The 19,227-nt window shown below is 37.8% G+C and overlaps 5 protein-coding genes and 1 long non-coding RNA gene across 10 annotated transcripts; 4 read left to right on the top strand and 2 right to left on the bottom strand.

The window, feature by feature from the left end:
* Positions 1–1,128: 1,128 nt before the first annotated feature.
* Positions 1,129–3,970, top strand: LOC104777783 (uncharacterized). Its single transcript, XM_087506817.1, has 4 exons — positions 1,129–1,601; positions 1,695–2,624; positions 3,167–3,241; positions 3,346–3,970. The coding sequence occupies exons 1-4, from the start codon at positions 1,377–1,379 to the stop codon at positions 3,562–3,564; spliced, it is 1,449 nt and encodes a 482-aa protein (XP_087362943.1). The 5' UTR covers positions 1,129–1,376; the 3' UTR covers positions 3,565–3,970.
* Positions 3,971–4,743: 773 nt separating this feature from the next.
* On the top strand, positions 4,744–7,342 carry LOC104777782 (putative DNA-binding protein At1g48610). The gene is made up of 4 exons (XM_010502097.2): positions 4,744–5,162; positions 5,577–6,070; positions 6,643–6,705; positions 7,010–7,342. The coding sequence occupies exons 2-4, from the start codon at positions 5,582–5,584 to the stop codon at positions 7,094–7,096; spliced, it is 639 nt and encodes a 212-aa protein (XP_010500399.1). The 5' UTR covers positions 4,744–5,162; positions 5,577–5,581; the 3' UTR covers positions 7,097–7,342.
* An 89-nt stretch (positions 7,343–7,431) lies between these two features.
* On the top strand, positions 7,432–9,241 carry LOC104777779 (putative phosphopantothenoylcysteine decarboxylase). Of its 2 annotated transcripts, none has more exons than XM_010502094.3 (3): positions 7,432–7,667; positions 7,811–8,147; positions 8,747–9,241. In XM_010502094.3, exons 2-3 carry the CDS (start codon positions 7,821–7,823, stop codon positions 9,038–9,040), a joined length of 621 nt encoding a protein of 206 aa, XP_010500396.2. In that variant the 5' UTR covers positions 7,432–7,667; positions 7,811–7,820; the 3' UTR covers positions 9,041–9,241. The 2 variants fall into 2 exon arrangements, with proteins under 2 accessions (XP_010500396.2, XP_010500397.2); XM_010502095.3 differs by having other exon boundaries at positions 7,474–7,667; positions 7,819–8,147.
* On the bottom strand, positions 9,226–18,388 carry LOC104777780 (phosphoethanolamine N-methyltransferase 2). Of its 4 annotated transcripts, XM_010502096.2 has the most exons (12): positions 18,198–18,362; positions 11,850–11,968; positions 11,595–11,732; positions 11,351–11,488; positions 11,126–11,269; positions 10,774–10,878; positions 10,545–10,686; positions 10,171–10,451; positions 9,909–10,070; positions 9,756–9,809; positions 9,607–9,681; positions 9,226–9,505 (listed from the first exon to the last, which is right to left on the bottom strand). In XM_010502096.2, exons 1-12 carry the CDS (start codon positions 18,214–18,216, stop codon positions 9,407–9,409), a joined length of 1,476 nt encoding a protein of 491 aa, XP_010500398.2. In that variant the 5' UTR covers positions 18,217–18,362; the 3' UTR covers positions 9,226–9,406. The 4 variants fall into 4 exon arrangements, 3 of the variants coding, with proteins under 3 accessions (XP_010500398.2, XP_087362942.1, XP_087362941.1); XR_015594453.1 differs by lacking the exons at positions 9,226–9,505; positions 9,607–9,681; positions 9,756–9,809; ... (6 more) ...; positions 11,595–11,732; positions 11,850–11,968 and adding exons at positions 15,724–15,771; positions 15,878–15,956; positions 16,052–16,332; ... (4 more) ...; positions 17,532–17,669; positions 17,771–17,886 and having other exon boundaries at positions 18,198–18,388; XM_087506816.1 differs by lacking the exons at positions 9,226–9,505; positions 9,607–9,681; positions 9,756–9,809; ... (6 more) ...; positions 11,595–11,732; positions 11,850–11,968 and adding exons at positions 15,724–15,771; positions 15,908–15,956; positions 16,052–16,332; ... (4 more) ...; positions 17,532–17,669; positions 17,771–17,886 and having other exon boundaries at positions 18,198–18,388.
* Positions 12,152–12,749, top strand: LOC109132288 (uncharacterized). Its single transcript, XR_015594454.1, has 2 exons — positions 12,152–12,286; positions 12,393–12,749. It is a non-coding gene; the product is annotated as an uncharacterized LOC109132288 (long non-coding RNA).
* LOC104777781 (uncharacterized) lies at positions 14,362–15,392 on the bottom strand. The gene is made up of 5 exons (XM_087496668.1): positions 15,389–15,392; positions 15,025–15,311; positions 14,869–14,922; positions 14,721–14,795; positions 14,362–14,634 (listed from the first exon to the last, which is right to left on the bottom strand). The coding sequence occupies exons 1-5, from the start codon at positions 15,390–15,392 to the stop codon at positions 14,563–14,565; spliced, it is 492 nt and encodes a 163-aa protein (XP_087352794.1). The 3' UTR covers positions 14,362–14,562.
* Positions 18,389–19,227: the final 839 nt, after the last annotated feature.

Here is a 19,227-nt window from a genome sequence, read left to right as displayed (position 1 = left end):
AAATCTGTTGTAGCACATTAATTGGTTATAAGGAGACCACACTTCTATTATATGGAATGGGAACTAAAGACACTAGAAATACAAAGAAAATATTGTTAAACCGGGATCAAAGGGGGACACAGATCTTTAAACTAATTTTTTTTTGGCTTCACATTCGAATTGTCACCACTGCTTCCATGGCTACTGCTAATGGTACTCTTGTCAGTGCCGGTGAATAAATAACAACCATCAAACGCTTTTCAATATCAACACTCTAATGTCGCCAAACTTTACAAACTACTTGACGTGGAGTCTTTAGATCAACGCTTTGTTCGATAACTATGAATGTGCAAGCTATCTTGATGACTCCACCACTGCGCCACCAGTAGCAAAAACAACCAAAACCAACGAGACGATCATTGTCAATCCAAAGATTCCAAACTATATTTTCTAAAAAGACAAGATAAACTTGTGTACAATGCCTTGCTTGGTTTTATCACCTCTATGATCCAACCATATTACTTGGCGCCACCAACTCCTCCGAGATCTTGGACATTCTTGTCTCGACGTTTGCCAAACCGAGTCATGGCCATACATATATGATAGTTGAGGATTTAGCTCAAACAATTTAGAAAGGAGAAATTTCAAAGTTTTTCGTGACCAATCCAAAAATAATATCTACCAACATTTATCAGGTGCTAATTCACATCATAATTTATCTTTAGAAATCAAAATTATAAATCGTTTAAACTAAAAAAAATAATTATAAATCTTATTTTAAAAGAAAGTTAAAACATAAGAACATGAAAAAAATTGACGTGTTAGAAAATCAATTAAATAAAATTATTAATCTTCCCAACAATTGTATTTGGATTATGAGAATAAAATTATTTAATTATTCGATGAAATAAAATTATTAATCTTATTCTAGAAAATTTATAAATGTATTGGTGTGAAATATTTTTTTTCAAAACTAAAAAAATTGTTAATATATTAATTTAATATGGTTAAAGAGAATTATAGAAGCATAAAAAAAACTGCAAAGAAACACAAAACTCAATTTTTATACCCAAAAAAACAAAACGCCACGTCATCGATCCGTGTCGTAAATCATCATCAAAATACACTTTCAACGGTCAGATTTTAACTACTCTAACTCTTCGCAACCTTTCGTCATTCTCACATCTCTCTTACACTCACACACCACTCTCTCTCCTCCAACCTAACTTTTTTTTTTTTTTTTTAATCTTCTCCTTCCACAAAACTATTTTTTAAAAATAAATTTTATCTGAAATTAAAAAAGCAAAAAAAAAAAAAATTCCTAAAAATAAAAAATCTCATCACCTTCTCTCCTCCTTGCTCTGTATTTTTTTTTGGGTTTTTCTCTCTCTAAATCCATGGATCCTTCTCTCTCTGTAACCAATGATCCTCATCACCCTCCTCCGTTCGCTACATCTTTCCCTCCTTTCACCAACTCCAACCCTTACGCCACTCCAAACAACCCCTTCTTCGCCGTCGCACCGCCAAACAACAACCATCTGTTCCAAGCTCCGCCGCCGCAGCAGCAGCTAACTTCTCCGGTTCCTACTCACCCATCCTTAAGCCATCCTCCTTACTCCGACGTAAAAGCTCATCTGACTTCACTCTTACATTTTGACTTCAAAAAGTTAGGGTTTTTTAAAAAAAAAAATTTAATTTTTCATGTTCTTTTGTAGATGATATGTACGGCGATTTCAGCGTTGAACGAACCAGATGGGTCAAGCAAGCAAGCGATTGCGAGGTACATAGAGAGGATTTACACTGGGATACCTACAACTCATGGTGCTTTGTTGACACACCATCTCAAGACTTTGAAGAACAGTGGGATTCTTATGATGGTTAAGAAGTCTTACAAGTTAGCAGCTACTGGTCCTCCTACTAGTTTAGCTGTTGCTGCTGCAGCTGCAGCTGCAGCTACTGGTCTTGAACCTCCCAGATCTGATTTCTTAGTCAACGAGAACCAACCTTTACCTCATCCGGTCATAGCTTCTTCTACTCTTCCGACTCAGAAGCGTGGTCGTGGTCGACCTCCAAAACCAAAACCCGATGTTCAAGCTCAACCTCAGACTAACGGGAAACCCACCTGGGAACAACAAACTGAATTACCTGTTTCTCGACCGGAGGAGGTACAGACACAGCCTCCGCCTCCGCCTCAGGTACAGGTACAGATACAGCCACAGCCGCCGGTTAAGAGACCACCGGGTCGTCCTAGAAAAGATGGAACTCCCCCGACGGTGAAGCCTGCTGCTACGGTTTCCGGCGGTGTGGAGACTGTGAAACGAAGAGGTAGGCCTCCGAGTGGAAGAGCTGCAGGGAGGGAGAGGAAGCCTGCAGTAGTCTCAGCTCCAGCTTCGGTGTTCCCTTACGTTGCTAATGGTGGCGTTAGACGTCGAGGGAGACCAAAGAGAGTTGATGCTGGTGCTTCTTCCTCCGTTGCACCACCGCCACCACCACCACCAGTTAGCGCGGGGAGTGGAGGAGAGGAGGTTGCAGTCAAGAAAAGAGGACGAGGACGGCCTCCTAAGATCGGAGGTGTTATCAGAAAGCCTATGAAGCCGTTGAGACGTTTTCCTCGTTCTGGTAGACCCGTGGGACGACCCAAAAAGGTACAATTTTTCTCTGTTTTTGTTTTCAGTGTCTCTGCCATCTCTATTGTAACAACTTGATTTTTTTCAAATAATCTAAGAGTCAATATAGATAAGAGGAAAAGTTGGAACTTTTGTCTTGTGAATAAATGTCACTTTCTTTCCATTCTGAACATTGTCTCTTTCGAGCGTGTGAGTAGAGAGAGTATCTAAATTAGTTTCACAGTGTTTTAATTATATTCATATCTCTGCTTTTGGCCTATAATTTTATCTGATTTTTGGTGTACTATTAATTTAAGACTTCTCCTTGTTTGGTAATCAAGAGCAAGTGGTTGGTAGCTCGCTTTATTGTTTCAGTTGATGTGAGGGGGGAATTACATAGGAACTACCTTCTGAGACTGAGACACACGTCCAGCAACTTTTTTTTTTCTTTAAATTTGGTTAATCAATCGAAGTTAAAGAATTTGTGTGTGTTCCAAGTCTTCCGATTACTGTTTGCTTAAACTATTATTATTGATGAGTTATCTGATTAAATCTAATATTGTTGCGTTTTATAAACGTAGATTGTGGTGTCAATGGGAGTTTCTGGACGGCAAGATGGTGACTATGGAGAACTTAAGAAGAAGTTTGAGTTGTTTGTAAGTTACTATCATCTAATGAACAGAAACACAATATTATTGGTCACGTCTTGGTTTCTATGTTTAATTGCTTATGGCTTGGTTTTGATGTCTCATTTATGCAGCAAGCGAGAGCTAAGGATATTGTTACTGTGTTGAAATCTGAGATGGGAGGAAGTGAGAATCGAGCGGTGATTCAAGCTATACAGGACCTGGAAGGGTTAACGGAAACAGAGACAACAAATGAGCCACAGCACATGGTGCAACTGCCAGACGAGGGACATGTGCAAGGACAAGGGCAAGCACAAACAGAAGCAGAGGCAATGCAAGAAGCGCTGTTCTAAAGAGAACCTTGACGCGCTGTTCTAAAGAGAACCTTGACACAAAAAAGCTAGTGGTGATGATGGTCGTGTTGTGTGTTCCATGGAATATTTAATCTTATAAGGAGTGTTTGCAGGAGAGATTACAAAAAGAACAATGGAATGATGATTGTGTCTTTAACCAAACAACAAGGAGAGGTAGGGTAACGTCTGTAAAGTGAAGTAGGATGTTACCATTGTTTATGCTCCCCCATCTCTCTCCGTCGTCCATATCTGTGTAGGATAGTGCTCTTTGTTTCCTCGTGTTTTTTAGACTCACTCTTGCTCTTGTTCTATTTTGTCTCTTTTAGGCTTTTTAGATGTTTGTTGTTGATGTTTATCAAACCGCTTATGTAATTTTTAATTTTTATGACCACGTCCACTTTTATGATGCGTTCTTCCTTTTTCTTAAACCCATTGAATTATATGTTGCTTTATTTGAACTTCGAAATCCGGTTTATGTAATTACTGCAAATATTAGGTAGCAGGTACAACTGTTTTCACCTTCTTCTTTTTTACTCGAAGCACACCATTTAATAAAATGATCCATCATCATTTACTCGGTTTTGACTTAGGTTTTAGTGAAACTTTTGAAAGATCAATCTGGTGGATTCTGTTGATATTCAAAGTTTGTGGGAGTAGAAGTGGTTTCAAGATCATTGCAGCATATATGTTTTGTAGATCTTGGAATTTATCACCTTGTAGCAAGCAAGTTGGGCATAGATGAAGAGGATGACGTTTTGGTTTATGACTCTTTTACAACACAGACAATGGGCTTCACTTGAGCTTATATGACTAAAAACTTTACATGTCTTTTGTGTGTTAGTTGTTTAAATTGTACCCTTTTTTCTATGTAACAGTTAATGACACTCTATAATGGTGTCTCTATTGTTAAATAAGTTGTAATTTGAAAGCAATAATAATATGAAATACCACTTAAGGAAAAGAAAAAAAAGGAGAAAAGAAAACCATTTTTTCAATACTTTTTGTCTCCAAAAAAATTTGAATTTGAAAAAAAAGCAGGGTGCATTTCAACTTTGGTTTTTTTATCAACTTTTTTAGAAAAAAAAAAAAAAAAAAAAATCACCACCAAATTTGCATATGTACAGTTGTATAATTTGCATTTGTACAGTTGTATACAACAAGGTTTCTTCATTTTCACCTAAACATTAAAAAAGGATTTTAAAATATTATACAACCAAAATTTTTAAATTAAAATCCTGAAGCTCCTAAATATGAAGTGATTTATTTTATTTTAAATATAAAAAAATTAATTCCGATAAAACAAAAATTATCGATAATATAAAAAAGAGAAAGGACTAAAGGCGTGGACCCATATCGGTTGACGCAACGGATTCTGAACCTCTCGGCTCGTTTGTGTGTGTTTTTTGCTGCTCTCCTCCTCCGAGCTCCAGCCATGGTCACCTTCTTCTTCTAACCGCGAAAACCCTTATCTCTCTCTCTCTTTCATCTTTCTTCTCCGTCAAGTTTCTCGTCCCAAGTTTCTTTCTTCTTCCAGATTTTCTCAAGCTTTCTTTAGCATTTCTCATTCGCGAATCCTTCTCTCCCTGAGCTGAAACAAGGTACGTACATTTGCGAAAACCCTAGCTTTTCTCAAAAGAATTAAAAAAAAAAAACGAAATCTTGCCCTTGTTGCTACACGAGAGACTCTGAATCTGTACTTTTTACTATCTTCGATTCTAGATTTTGGCTTTTGGCGATGAAATCGAGCTAATATAGTCTTTCAAATCTTCCATTGAAGTCTGTTTTCTAGGGTTCCGGTTCCGATTAATTCTTCTCTGAGCTTGAAATCAGCATTTTACTAGCTTCATCTCTAGATTCGTGGTTTGTGATATCGAAATTTACCGGAAATTGAGTTTTTTTTTTTTGGTTGTCTAGTCTTTAAGTTTAGTCTCCGTTGAAGTTCGTTTTCTAAATTTTAGATTCCGATTTAACCGCCGTGTTTTCACATTCTTTTGTCTGATTCGGATCTACAGATCTCATGGCGAGAACAGCTTCTTCTCCTCCCAGGCAAACAGTTTCCGAACCTCCAAGATCCGATACACCCGGAGATCCGTCTGGTGACAAACCTCAACCTGATGTCTCCGGCGTCCCAGCCACTGATGTTACTGCTTCTTCTTCTCAGAAACGCGGCCGTGGTCGACCTCCGAAAGCTAAATCTGACTCCGGTGCCATTTCTGCTGAGCCGGGTAAAAAACCAGTTGGTCGTCCGAAGAGAAACGCAGCTCCAGCTGTTCCCACTGCGTCTGTAGCTGCGGCTGTGAAGAAGAGGCCTGGTAGGCCAAAGAGGTCTGTAACGGCGTCTGTGGTTACTGCTGCTGCTACTGGAGAGGGTTCAAGAAAACGAGGGAGGCCAAAGAGAGATGACGTGGCGACTGCAACTGGTCCAGTGGCTCCGGCTAAGAAACGTGGACGGAAACCTAATGTTGAAGTAGCTGCTGCTGCAAAGCCTGTGCGCAGGACTAGGAAGGTATATATCTCTTTCAACTTCATTATCTTTTTTATTCACAAAATGTCAAAAAGTAATTTAGAAAAACGTCTTATACCAATTATATCATTGTTCTTAACTGTTTGTTCTGCATAGATATTATAGAGTAGAGTGGACAAGTTTCAGTTAAACTTGTCATCTGATTCTCGTCTTTAATTGTGGTCAATTTAGAAAATTGTGTATCTTATCTGGATTTTCTTAATCTTGATTGTATGATTTTGTAAAACGGTCTTATATATTATATTGTTCTTCTTAACTGTTTCTTATGCATAGAGTGGAAAAAAGTAATGTGTTTTTTTTTGTCTCTGGTCTCAAATGTGGTCTGTATTGAGTGTGCAGTATCTGAAATTATTTGTATTTTTTTGAAAAAACTTTTCTTGATTTGGTGTATATCATAATCTTATTTTTTTTGTATAATGTGGAAATGAAAGTGATTGGTCTATTTGGTAAGTCGTTATCATTTTTATTTGAGTCAATATTTACAAGTGTTTTAGTTCATGTGTATACATATACTTATGTCAAAATCGGGTTTTTTTTTTATGCATGAACAAAAGAGCACCGCAGTGGCATCGGTAGCTGCAGGCCCAGGAGAGGTCAAGAAAAGAACCGCACTCTTAGTAAGTCAACTATACCCAACTAGCTTCTTGGTCAACATTACTGTATTCCTGGTTACACTATCCTTTGCATCAATTTGGTTTAGACATTATGTATGTATGTATGTTGTGTAGATCACAAAAGATAGTATAGCATTAATATTCGACAGAATTGTACATTATCTATGAAGTATCCCTTAGGAGATGGAATTGAATGGTCATTTGGTTGGTTTTTAAGATGGGGTTGGGTTTTCTATTGTCTATATAGTTTTCAGCTAAAAAGAAAAGAATCTGATAATAAAGTTGTTGAAATTGAAAATTGTTGCAGCAAAAGAAAGTGAAGGAAGCTGCAGCCAAGTTGAAAACAGCAGTTACAGCAATTGACGAAATCCAAGCGTTAGTGGCTGGGATGTAAAAGGCTATCATTTGACTCATCTACTACATTCGTTGGGAGAAAGACTGATTGGTTGATGTTTGATATTTCACATTAGGATTGTTTAGCTCTGAGATGTATGGAAAATCAGTAGAGTGTTACTTAATGGTCCTTGTGTAGCTCTGAGATGTATGGAAAATTTCCGAAAAGATTTGCTACGTCTTTGTCGTCAACATTTTTAACAATTCATTTTCTTTTGAGGTTTATCAATTTGTTTGGAGATTTAAAGGAAAGCTTTAACATTTGACAAAAATCCCATTCTGAAAGTCACAAAATTTAATTTACATTCAAATTTTCAACTAATTAACCGACCAATCACACATTAAATCTGTAGATAAAGGATCGTATCGAAATCTTCTTGTTCCTAGTAAGGCCCATTTCTGCCGACTCAGTCAGTCAACGACTAGATTGACCACTGGACCAGTGATAATAACTTCTCTGTCTCTCCCGTCTTTGTTTGAAAACTCAGAACAAAACCCTCGCGGCATTTGATTTCGATTTCTCTCCTTCAATTAGGGTTTCTCGCAGATTCCTCCTTCCTCGGCTTTACAAGGTAACGTCTGTAACAACAATCCATTGATTGATCCTCTCGTTTCGCTGCCGATTTCACAAACTATGATCGTTTTGATCGATTTCATGTAAAATCCATGTTCGAATTCTCTGGTTATAATAGATTTGATCATTTTTCTTGTGGAGATTGTTAGAGATGGAGGCGGAGATAAACATGCAAGTGGATGATGCTGTAACAAGGAAGCCTCGTATCTTACTTGCGGCAAGTGGAAGTGTGGCTGCGATTAAGTTCAGCAATCTATGCTATTGTTTCTCGGAATGGGCTGATGTCAAAGCCGTCGCTTTTAAATCATCTCTCAATTTCGTGGATAAACCTTCGCTTCCTCAGAACGTGACTCTCTATACTGATGAAGATGAATGGTCTAGCTGGAACAAGATTGGCGATCCTGTGCTTCACATCGACCTTAGACGCTGGGCTGATGTTATGATCATTGCTCCTTTGTCTGCTAACACTTTAGGCAAGGTAAAAAAAAAAATACTATTCTCATTAAGATGGATCTTCCCTGTTTAGTATTGGATAGTAGTCTGGACTCTAGAGTAGCTGCAGAATCATAGGCAACTTAGCTGAAGATCTAGAGTTGACATTTACATACTTCTATCTTGATCATGGAAGTATCGCCATTAGCAGATACATCCTTGTTACAAGGTTGTTTGATAATGCCAGCTATAGTCTAGAGTAAGTCTCTGGGTCATATTATTGTCATCAAGCAACAGAACCATATGCAAATGCAAAGTAGTGTATATCTGAATAAGTTCTTCGGCTCCATATTCTTTGTTTTCTTCAAGATCCTAACTAGCGCTATAGCTGAAGATATAGCTTTTACAAATTCTGGAGATTCTTTGCTTCTAATGATCTATAACATACTTCTCTTTTGATCATTTAAATGTCACCTCTGTTCTGAAATTGTTGATCTTTGGCTGTTGTTCATGTCATCAAGAAACAGAATCATAGGAACTGTAGCGTGCATAGCTGAAGAAGAAGATCTAGAGTTCAGCTTTTTGGCTCCATATTTTTCTGTTTCTTCATGATCTAAAAACCTCTTGTTCTTTCTCTTTCTACAGATTGCTGGTGGGTTATGTGATAATCTGTTGACATGCATAGTAAGGGCGTGGGATTATAGCAAACCGTTGTTTGTTGCACCTGCGATGAACACTTTGATGTGGAACAATCCCTTCACAGAACGGCACCTTGTGTTGCTTGATGAACTTGGAATTACTCTCATTCCCCCCATCAAGAAGAAACTTGCCTGTGGAGATTACGGCAATGGCGCCATGGCCGAGCCTTCTCTGATCTATTCCACCGTTAGACTGTTCTGGGAGTCCCAGGCTCATAAACAAAGTGATGCAACGAGTTGACTCTTACCTGGACATTAATTCCTCTCTTTTCTCTAGAGTCATATATTAGCAGTCATCCCATATCTTTTTTTTTTGTTTCTTGATTATACTAAGAACAAGCTTAGCTTGATGAATTCTTTGTAGAAATCGATTACCCTTATATCTCTCATGCAGATATTTTAAAATATCTAATCAAAGCAATGCAGTTTTGTCTGGCACAAAGACTGGAGTAGAAATCGAACAACACATGAGTTTTTGTTTCAATTTGCAGTTCCAGGATAGCAAAATAAGCAAATATTGTCCTCCAAGGAGCAACTTTTTATTGAAGGGAAGAAAATCATCAGAGGATATAGGTTATATAGAGTTTTGGGGGTAAAAACATGGATTTTACTTCTTGTTGGCTGTGAATAATCCCCATTTTAGTTCATTAGATGCAGCCTTTCGAAGCTTTGCTGTCCATACTCTTACAATGTCATTGTAATCCCCCTGTAATAAGATTATTTGATTGATATGAGAAACGCAACACAAAGGTGTTCTAGGCAATGAATTTAGTTGTGAGAAATGGTTTTTTTTTTTTTTTTTTTTACTTCTGAGAAGTCGCTGATGTATTCTTCCTTTTCTTTCTTCACTTTTTCTAATTCACGGCTAAGGACTTGTATAAACTGCAATAAATGGTCTATGTTAGAATCAGCATTTTAAAGAAATGTATATACTGTAAAATGTACGTGGGAGTCACCTGATCAGTACGGTCTTCAGCAATCACATCCTCAAAGCCTGCTTCTTTCAGCATCTACAGAAGAAAAAAAAAATCCATGAATCTATAAAAATATGAAATGTCCCTCTATTAAGAAAATGATGAAAGGTTTTGATGATGAAAAGAAAAACAAACGTTTCCGTAAGCTTGAACACCATGGAGATCATATCGTCTTCGTTCCATGTACTCTACGACTTCAAGAGACGGAGTTCCAGCACTTCTGCAAAAGTCGGTGATGAGAATTTTACCGCCTGGTTTAAGCCACTTGAAGAATGTCCTGAATAGGGGTGGCTTGTCCTGAACACATGTACAAATGATACAGCGGGTGAGTAATCCAAAAACGCATCATCAAGAGTGAAAAAAGAGGAATTATATTGTGTGTAGTTTTGCTTTATACATGGACGTGCAGAAAAGTGTCACGGCTGTAAATAACATCGAAAGAATTGTCCGGATATGTTTTTGTAGTGCAGTCCGCGACATCGAACTCGACTGAGCATTTGAGTCCAATGGCACGCTCCAGTGCGAAAGAGATCATGTTGACCGATAGATCGATTCCAACAACATGAACATCAAAATTCTCAGCCATGTAGAAGTCACCTCCACCAATACCACAACCAACATCTAGAACTTTCTGTCCAGGTTTAAGGTCCATCTTTGCCACAAATTCTTTAGTTGTCTCTGTTAGGGGAAACCAAGAACTTAGAGACAAGATGCGGGCACATTTACAAACGCATGTCCTTTTATGAAGATAGAGTTAAAAGATGGAATTACCAAATCCACCAGTGCTATTATATCCGTCCCCAAAGACACGCTCATAGAGCAAGATCCCACTAGACTTGTACTGAACATTGTCCAAGAAACGCTGGACGTCCTTGTCATTCTCCAAGCTAACTTTTTGCCATATCCAGTAAATCTGCCAGCACATAGAAGATCTCTTGTAACTCTATGGGATCAAATGATAAGTAGAAACTAAACTCTCTGATAAGGGAAACTTTGTTACCTGATTCTTCTTGTTCTTCACATAAGCCCCAATGCTTTTGCAGCCAACCAGAGAGAGCTCAAATAATTTTCCAGAAGCATCACGTGTCTGACATTCTTTGAAAACCTGCATTACATTGTCACGTATACAGTTTAATATGTTTAGGAGATTTTTAATTTGAGAATCAAATCGACTCATCCCAACACATTAGCTCAGAAAGAGTGGAACCAAGGGACGGCAAATAAATAAAGTCAAACACATGATATATAGCATCTAGAAGAACACTACTACATGTGTTACTAGTCTCACAATCGTGTACAATATAAAAATTTAGATCTCAGTAACATAAACAGTGATATGTAAAAAATTGAACCTTATTATAGAATCTTGGTTCACGGTTGTGGGTGGGGTTTGATTCACGCTTGCTGTACCTAGATTGATGGAAGCAAGACTCTCTGAAGAAAATGTATCCCCCTGGCTTTACCCATTTAAGCATTCTCTCTGCCATTAGCTCCACCTGCAATAACCATCATCATCCAAAATGTTAGTCTTTCTTATCTAGAAAGTCAAAAAGAGTAAAAGAAGAATCAGATTTCACCTCTTTATCAGAGAGATACATGAGCAACCAATTTGAGAAAATCAAGTCAATAGATCCATCTGCGATTTTCAAGTCTGGAGATGTTACATCAGCACATATAAACTTGACGTTCTTGTACTGCCCATTAACACTTTCATTCTGCAAAAAACAAAACATTACCAAATAAATAAACATGGCCAGCCATAGTAACAGAAACTTTTTTTCTTTTTAACATAACAACAGCTAGCAAAGTAGTAAAAAAAACCTTCTGAATGGCGCTTTCTATGAAGTCAAGGGCTATAACTTCACCAGCCTTCTGAGCCAATTCACCAGTGAAACGACCAATACCAGCTCCAAGTTCCAGCACAGACTTGCCTTCATATGGTGGGATTAAAGAGAGTACCTAAACCAAATAAACACATTAGTCAAGTTCATTTTATCACCATTTTTTGAAAGGTGAGTATGTCAGACGTTCCTAGATTTGATTAGAAATATGAAAGAAACTATAGATAAGATTAACCTCCTCAGGACGCTCTTCTTTGTCGAGATCAGAAGCTTTAGAGTCAAGCATCATAGCTTCAACAGTCAAATCACTTGAATGCTCCATCCAGTAGCTTTTTTGGATATGTCTCTCTTCCTCTGTTCCAATTTTTTATATATAAACAAAAGTGAGACACTTTAATCAGTGAAGAAGCACCTACTACTTTGGAATTCACAAAACGTTATTTTATCGTAAAAAACAGTAATTCGCAGAAGAGGGACCAACAATAATTGAATTCACAAAACGTTATCTTATTGTAAAAATCAATATTTTTCTTATTTAAATTAAGATGGAGATCTGAATGGTCTATCTGGAACAAGATTGGTGATCCCGTGCTTCACATCCAGCTTATGATCATTGCTCCTTTGTCTAATGTTATGATCATTGCTCCTTTGTCTGCTAACACTTTAGGCAAGGTAAGAATTGTATTACTTTAGGCAAGGTAAGAATTGTCCAAATCAATATGTTAGCTATTGTTTAGTATCTCTAGAGTTGAGCTCTTTGCCTCCTTTCTCTTTACAGATATTTCTGGTGGGTTATGTGATTACCTATTGAAATGTATATAATAAGAGCGTGGGACTATATATAGCAAACGGTTGTTTGTTGCACTGGCGATGAACACCTTAGATGTGGAACAGTTGCTTGATGAACTTGGAATCAGTCATCAAGAAGAAACTGGCCTGTGGAGAGTAGTAAGACTGTTCTGGGAGCCGCAGGCTCATTAAACAATGTGATGGAACGAGTTGAGTTTTACTTAGCTACTGATTGCTCTGTTTTTTTCTAGTCATAGGTCAATCATCCCATATGATAGATGTATCTTTTTCTTGAATACACTAAGAACATGCAGATATTTTAATGGGAAAAATGTCATTTAAATCACCAACTTTCAAATTGTGGTTATTTTAATCATGAACTTTTTAGGTGGCCATTTTAATCATGAACTTATTGTTGACTTATATTTTAAACATCATCTTTTGTTGACCGAGTCAAAATTATCACGACGTTAAATTGTTTAACAGAGCTAATAACAGACGTTTATGTGTCGTTAACCATCCTCTGTTAGTGAGAAACGACATCGTTTGGCAAAAACTAAAACCCCCAAATCCATTAAATCGAAATCCCTAATTTCTGAAAACCAAATCCCTAATTTCAAATCATCATCTTCTCCAAATGTCGAATGTAAGAAAGAGTAGCTATATTGAGATGTTGATAGAAACAAGTCGACGAGGATCGCAGAGTGTTGAATGTGTTGTCGGAGACGGACCTGAAGCTCCACCACGAGGTGAATCACAGAGTGTTGTCAGAGATAGAGTTCATGCTGAACTGCAAGTCGCTTCGGAATCTGGGGGCAGAGACGGAGATCGAGCTCAGACTGAAGACATATTGAATTCTGGTGGCGAAGATAGAGCAAGACATGGATTTGGCTCTTGTTGTTTTGAAGATGATTGTAGGGTGTATGGTGATGAAGATTGTGATATTGTTGATGATGCAATAGGTTGTGAAGATAACAATGATGAGGAAGTGGACAATGGTTTAGCTATTGAGGAAGATGCTAACATAAACATTGAAGAAGACTTTCCAGAGGCTGCTAGACTTGAAGATGTTGGTTCCGATAATGACAGTGGTGACGATATCTAGGACGAAGACAAAATTCCAGATCCTTTGTCATCTGACGACGAGGATGAGTTGGAAGACATAGACAAGGACGATGCAACTCATACAAACAAAGCCAGCGAAGATCCAGAGGGTTTGTTAGCATTGGAGAAAACTTACAACTCTCCTGATGATTTCAAGCTCTCCGTTTTGAAGTACTCCTTAAAGACACGGTATGACATCAAAATTTATAGATCTCAAGCTCTGTTGGTTGGTGCAAAATGCTGTTATGTTGATGAAGATGGTAATAAATGTCCATAGAGAGTATATTGTTCATATAAGAGGAGGAAGCATAAGATGCAAATAAAGATTTATATCAATGAGCATATATGTGTGAGGTCAGGGTATTCAAAGATGTTGAAGCGGTCTGCTATTGCCTTTTTGTTTGAAGAAAGGTTGAGACTCAATCCGAAGCATACAAGACATGAGATGGTTGTTGAGATTAAAAGAGAATACAAGTTGGAGGTTAGTACAGATCAGTGTGCTAAGGCGAATACCAAAGTTTTGCGTACAAGAAAGGCTAGCCATGAGTCCCAATTTGCACGAATCTGGGATTACCAAGCAGAGGTGTTAAACCAAAACAAAGGCTCCGAGTTTGAGATCGAGACAGTACCAGGGCCAGTCACTGGAAGCAAACAGAGGTTTTTTCGTTTATATATATGTTTTAAATCATAAAAAGATTCTTGGAAGGAAACCTAAAATGGCCACCTAAGAACTTCATGATTAAAATGGCCACCTAAGAAGTTCATGATTAAAATGGCCACAATTTGAAAGTTGGTGATTTAAATGATATTTTTCCCATATTTTAATATATCTCTGAAAATCAGAGAAATGCAAGTTTTATGTGGCACAAAGACTGGAGTAAGAAATCGAAACACATGAGTTTTTCATTTGATTTGCAGTTGGAGGATAGTAAAACAAGCATATACATGAGTCCCCCAAAGGAACTGTTTTATTGAAGGGAACTGAATCACCACCAGAGGATAAGTTATAGAATTTTGGGGGCTGGATTTTACTTCTTGTTGGCTATGAATAATCCTCATTTTTGTTCACCAGGTGCAGTCCTCTCAAGCTTAGCTGTCCATCCTCCAACAATGTCATTGTAATCCTCCTGTAATAAGATTTTGTGATCAAGATATTAGAACGCAACAAACATGTGTTTTTCTCAGTGGAGTGGTTGTGAGAAATGTTTTTTACTTGTGAGAAGTCGCTGATGAATTCGTCCTTTTCTTTCTCCACTTTTTCTAATTCACGCCTGAGGACTTGTACAAACTGCCAAAAATAGTTATGTTTAGAATCAGCATTTTGAGAAATGTATATACTGTGAAAGATATGTGGGAGTCACCTGATCAGTACGGTCCTCAGCAATCACATCCTCAAAGCATGCTTCTTTCAGCATCTACAAGAAGAAAGGTTTCATGAATTATGATAAATGTGAAATGTCCCTTAATTCTTTAAATGATTAAAGGTTTTGTGAGAAAACATAAAAAAAGACACAAACCTTTCCATAAGCTTCGGAATCCGTTTTCACAAACATGGATTTCTTTTTTTGGCGGTTTAAAAATGTACCAAAAGAGGATTTATACCCCTGGATTTTGTGGTATATTTGGAAAGCGCGCAATGACAAACTGTTCGGTAATCTAGATTCAAACCCTCTAGCAATTTTGCGGCTAGCAGAGGATGAGACGAAAGCATGGACTTTAGCCCAGGCACAGGATATGGTGTTACCTTCGGATACTACCACTGCGGCTGCTCTCTGTGGTAGTGATAGAGTAGGGGTTCCTCGGTCTTTGACGAGTTATATGTGTTTTGTGGATGGTTCTTGGAAAGCTACAGATCGTTATGCGGGTCGAGGATGGTTTTGCACATCTCCCTGAGGTGAGGGTCCCACTATGGGGGCTGTCAACCTCTACCGTAGTCTATCCCCTCTTCATGCTGAGATTGAAGCCCTTGTTTGGGCTATGCGCTGTATGATTGGAGCGGATAACCAATTTGTTGTCTTTCTCACCGACTGCTCCAACTTAGTGAAGATGGTGTCTTCGCCTTCCGAGTGGCCAGCATTTACGCCTTATTTGGAGGACATTCAGGCTGATAAAGAGGAGTTCGCGTCTTTCTCCTTAGTCTACGTCCCTCGTTCACAGAATGGTAGAGCGGATAATCTTGCACGGCGTGTTCGCACAGTTCCGCACTTCGTTACCTATGTTAACAATGTCCCTTCGTATTGACTCGTTTGAACTAATCTTATTCTCTGTTGTCAAAAAAAAAAAGAAAAAAAAAAAAGCTTGAACATCATGGAGATCATATCCTCTTTGTTTTATGTACTCATGCGAATTCAGGAGACGGAGTTTCAGCACTTCTGCAATAGTCCGTGATGAGAACTTTACCGCCTGGTTTAAGCCACTTGAAGAATGTCCTGAATAGAGCTGGCTTGTCCTGAACACAGATACAAATGATGCAAAGGGTGATTAAACAAGAAAAACATTTTCAAGTGTGGAGAAAAAGATGTTTTTGAATAGCTTTGCTAATACTTAGATGTGGAGAATAGTGTCACGGCTGTAAATGACATCGAAAGAATTATCAGGATATGTTTTTGTGGTGCAGTCCGCAGCTTCAAACTCGACTGAGCATTTGAGTCCAATGGCACGCTCTAGCGCGAAAGAGATCATGTTGACCGATAGATCGATTCCAACGACATGAACATCAAAATTCTCAGCCATGTAGAAGTCACCTCCACCAATACCACAACCAACATCTAGAACTTTCTGTCCAGGTTTAAGGTCCATCTTCGCCACAAATTCTTTAGTTGTTTCTGTTAGGGAAACCAAGAACTTAGAGACAAGAGACGGGCAAACATTTACAACCGCATGTCCGTATGAACATAAGGGTTAAAGATGGATATACCAGCTCCACCAGTGCTCACATATCCTTCCCCAAAGACACGCTCATAGCGCAAGATCCCACTAGACTTGTATTGAACATTATCCAAGAAACGTTGGAAGTCCTTGTCATTCTCCAAGCTAACGTTTTGCCATGTCCAGCAAATCTGCCATTACAGGGATTTTAAAGTTTAACCTCTTGTAGATCAGTGGGATCAAATGATAAGGAGAAACTAAACTATCTGATAAAGAAAACTTTGTTTACCTGATTCTGATTCTTCTTGTTCTTCACATAAGCCCCAATACATTTGCAGCCAACCATGGAGAGCTCATATGATTTGCCAGAAGCATCCCGTGTCTGACATTCTTTGAAAACCTGCATTACATTTTCACGTACGCAGTTTAATATATTTGCGAGATTTTGAATTTGACCAACAGATATCGAAGAGAATCAACTCGAGTCATCCCAACACATTATTAGCTTAGAGAGAGTGGAGCCAAGCGCCTGCAAATATATGAACTAATGATATACACACTTTTAAAGCCTTATCAAACTTATATATAGCATCTAGAAGAACACTACTCCATGTACCTAGTCTCACACTCGTGTATACATGATAAACATTTAGATCTCAGTCACATAAAAAGTGATCTATAAAGACTGTAACCTTAGTATAGAATCTCGGTTCACGGTAGTGGGTGGGGTTTGATTTACGCTTGCTGTCCCCAGACTGATGGAAGCAAGATTCTCTGAAGAAAATGTAGCCCCCTGGCTTTACCCATCCAAGCATTCTCTCTGCCATCAGTTCCACCTGCAATCACCGTCACCAATTCATCCAAAAGATTAGTCTTTAGAAAGTCAAAAAGAGTAAAAGAATCAGACTTCACCTCTTTATCAGAGAGATACATGAGCAACCAGTTTGAGAAAATCAAGTCGATAGATCCATCTGCGATTTTCAAGTCTGGAGATGTTACATCAGCACACATAAACTTAACGTTCTTCTGATGCCCATTAACACTTTCATTCTGCCAAAGAACAAAACATCACCAAATACACATACATGAGAAGAAGCCATTGGTAAAAACAGTACCTTTTCAACATAACAACAGCTAGCAAAGTAGTAAAGAAAACCTTCTGAATGGCGCTTTCGATGAAGTCAAGAGCTATAACTTCACCAGCCTTCTGAGCCAGTTCACCAGTGAAACGACCAATACCAGCTCCAAGTTCCAGGACAGATTTGCCTTCATATGGTGGGATTAAAGAGAGTACCTATAGCAAAGAAACACATCAGCCAAGTTCACTTTATCACCATTTTTTGAAAGGTGAGTATATCACACGTTCATAAACCCGATTCATAGATAAGAGTAAACCTCAGGACGCTCTTCTTTGTCGAGATCAGAAGCTTTAGAGTCAAGCATCATAGCTTCAATAGTCAAATCACTTGAATGCTCCATCCAGTAGCGTTTTTGGATATGTCTCTCTTCCTCTGTTCCAATTTTTTATTATATAACCAAAACAAAAAAAAGTGAGACACCACTCTCCAACTTCGAAACCATGAAGAGACACCTACTTATAAAAATATTCGATTTTTTTTTTTAAACAATGAATTCACAAAACGTGATTTTATTTTTAAGAAATCACTAAAATAATTTGATGAAGGAGGGGCCAATAATGATGATGATGATCCGATTTTATTAAGACATGAGAAAGAAAAAGACAAAACAAGAAAAAGCAAAAAAAAAAAAAGATTCTATTCTTGTGAGATTCAGACAAAACAAGGAAGGAATAGAGCATTACTGTGAGGTGTTGTCGCCATTATTACTTAAGGAAGGAAGGAAGACGATATAGAGGATTAGAGAAATGTGATGGTTTTCAATGGCCTTCAACGGCGAGTCTGGATCTAGAGAAGCTTCTCGAGTCGAGATCATTTGAACTCCTCAGACTCAAATTCCCTCAGATTTCTCCGCGAAGCTTTTGTTTTGTGGCTCACCGCAGACCGTTGAGCGCTTTTAGAGAATGTGTGAGAGAGAGAGATGGTGGGCTTGGACCTTAAGGTATTGGGCCTTTAGGCCTTGTTATGTTAACATTGATGTAAATTTTGCAGTTATCCTATAAATTACAATGCACCTAATGTATCAATCATATTGACAACTTTTTATTATTTATTTTTGGACAACAGCACCTAATAATTTTGAAAGTTATCATTTATCAACTTATCATGCAAAACAAAAAAAAAAAAAAAAATAAGAAATTTGAAATTAACTTCTTAAATTTTTTATTTTGTATTAGTGCTAAGTTACTAAGGGGTTGGTATTGGACGAGAGAATGTGAAAGAATTTATTAGACATTTGAATTCCAGTGTTATTGGACTAAACATTTTATCAAGTCTTTTAAATTCATCTGTTATTGGATTAAGTACTTTTAAGTAGTCTTTTAAATTACTTTAGAATCTAGTGTTATTCAAGTCGTTAACTTTTCATTGCTATTAAATTCTGGTGTTATTGGATGTTATGTATTTTATAATAGCAACTTGATTTAACTAGAATGTTAAAGAATTGTTAGTGCAAATTATGAAGAAAAAAATCTGACCTTTTAACGTAGGATTTGGATAATACTTTACACGTAAAATAAAAAATGGCCAGAAAATAGACTTCTTCAAGAGTAAAGAGAGAAGCGTAGACTTCCTTGGTAGCATTAACCGGCCGCTTTGAATTTCTTCACAGTAATACCATTATTGCCATTGACATTCCCATCACCCATCTGTCTCTTTGCAACCTTTGCTCTCCTGTATCAACCATCTTTGCGACCTTTGCTCCTGTATCAGCCA

This window comes from Camelina sativa, chromosome 3 (assembly GCF_030686135.1).
Source record: "Camelina sativa cultivar CO46 ecotype springtype chromosome 3, ASM3068613v1".
Lineage (NCBI taxonomy): Eukaryota > Viridiplantae > Streptophyta > Magnoliopsida > Brassicales > Brassicaceae > Camelina > Camelina sativa.
The sequence above is the reverse complement of the archived record's forward strand: the minus strand, read 5'-3'. Positions and strand labels throughout refer to the sequence as shown.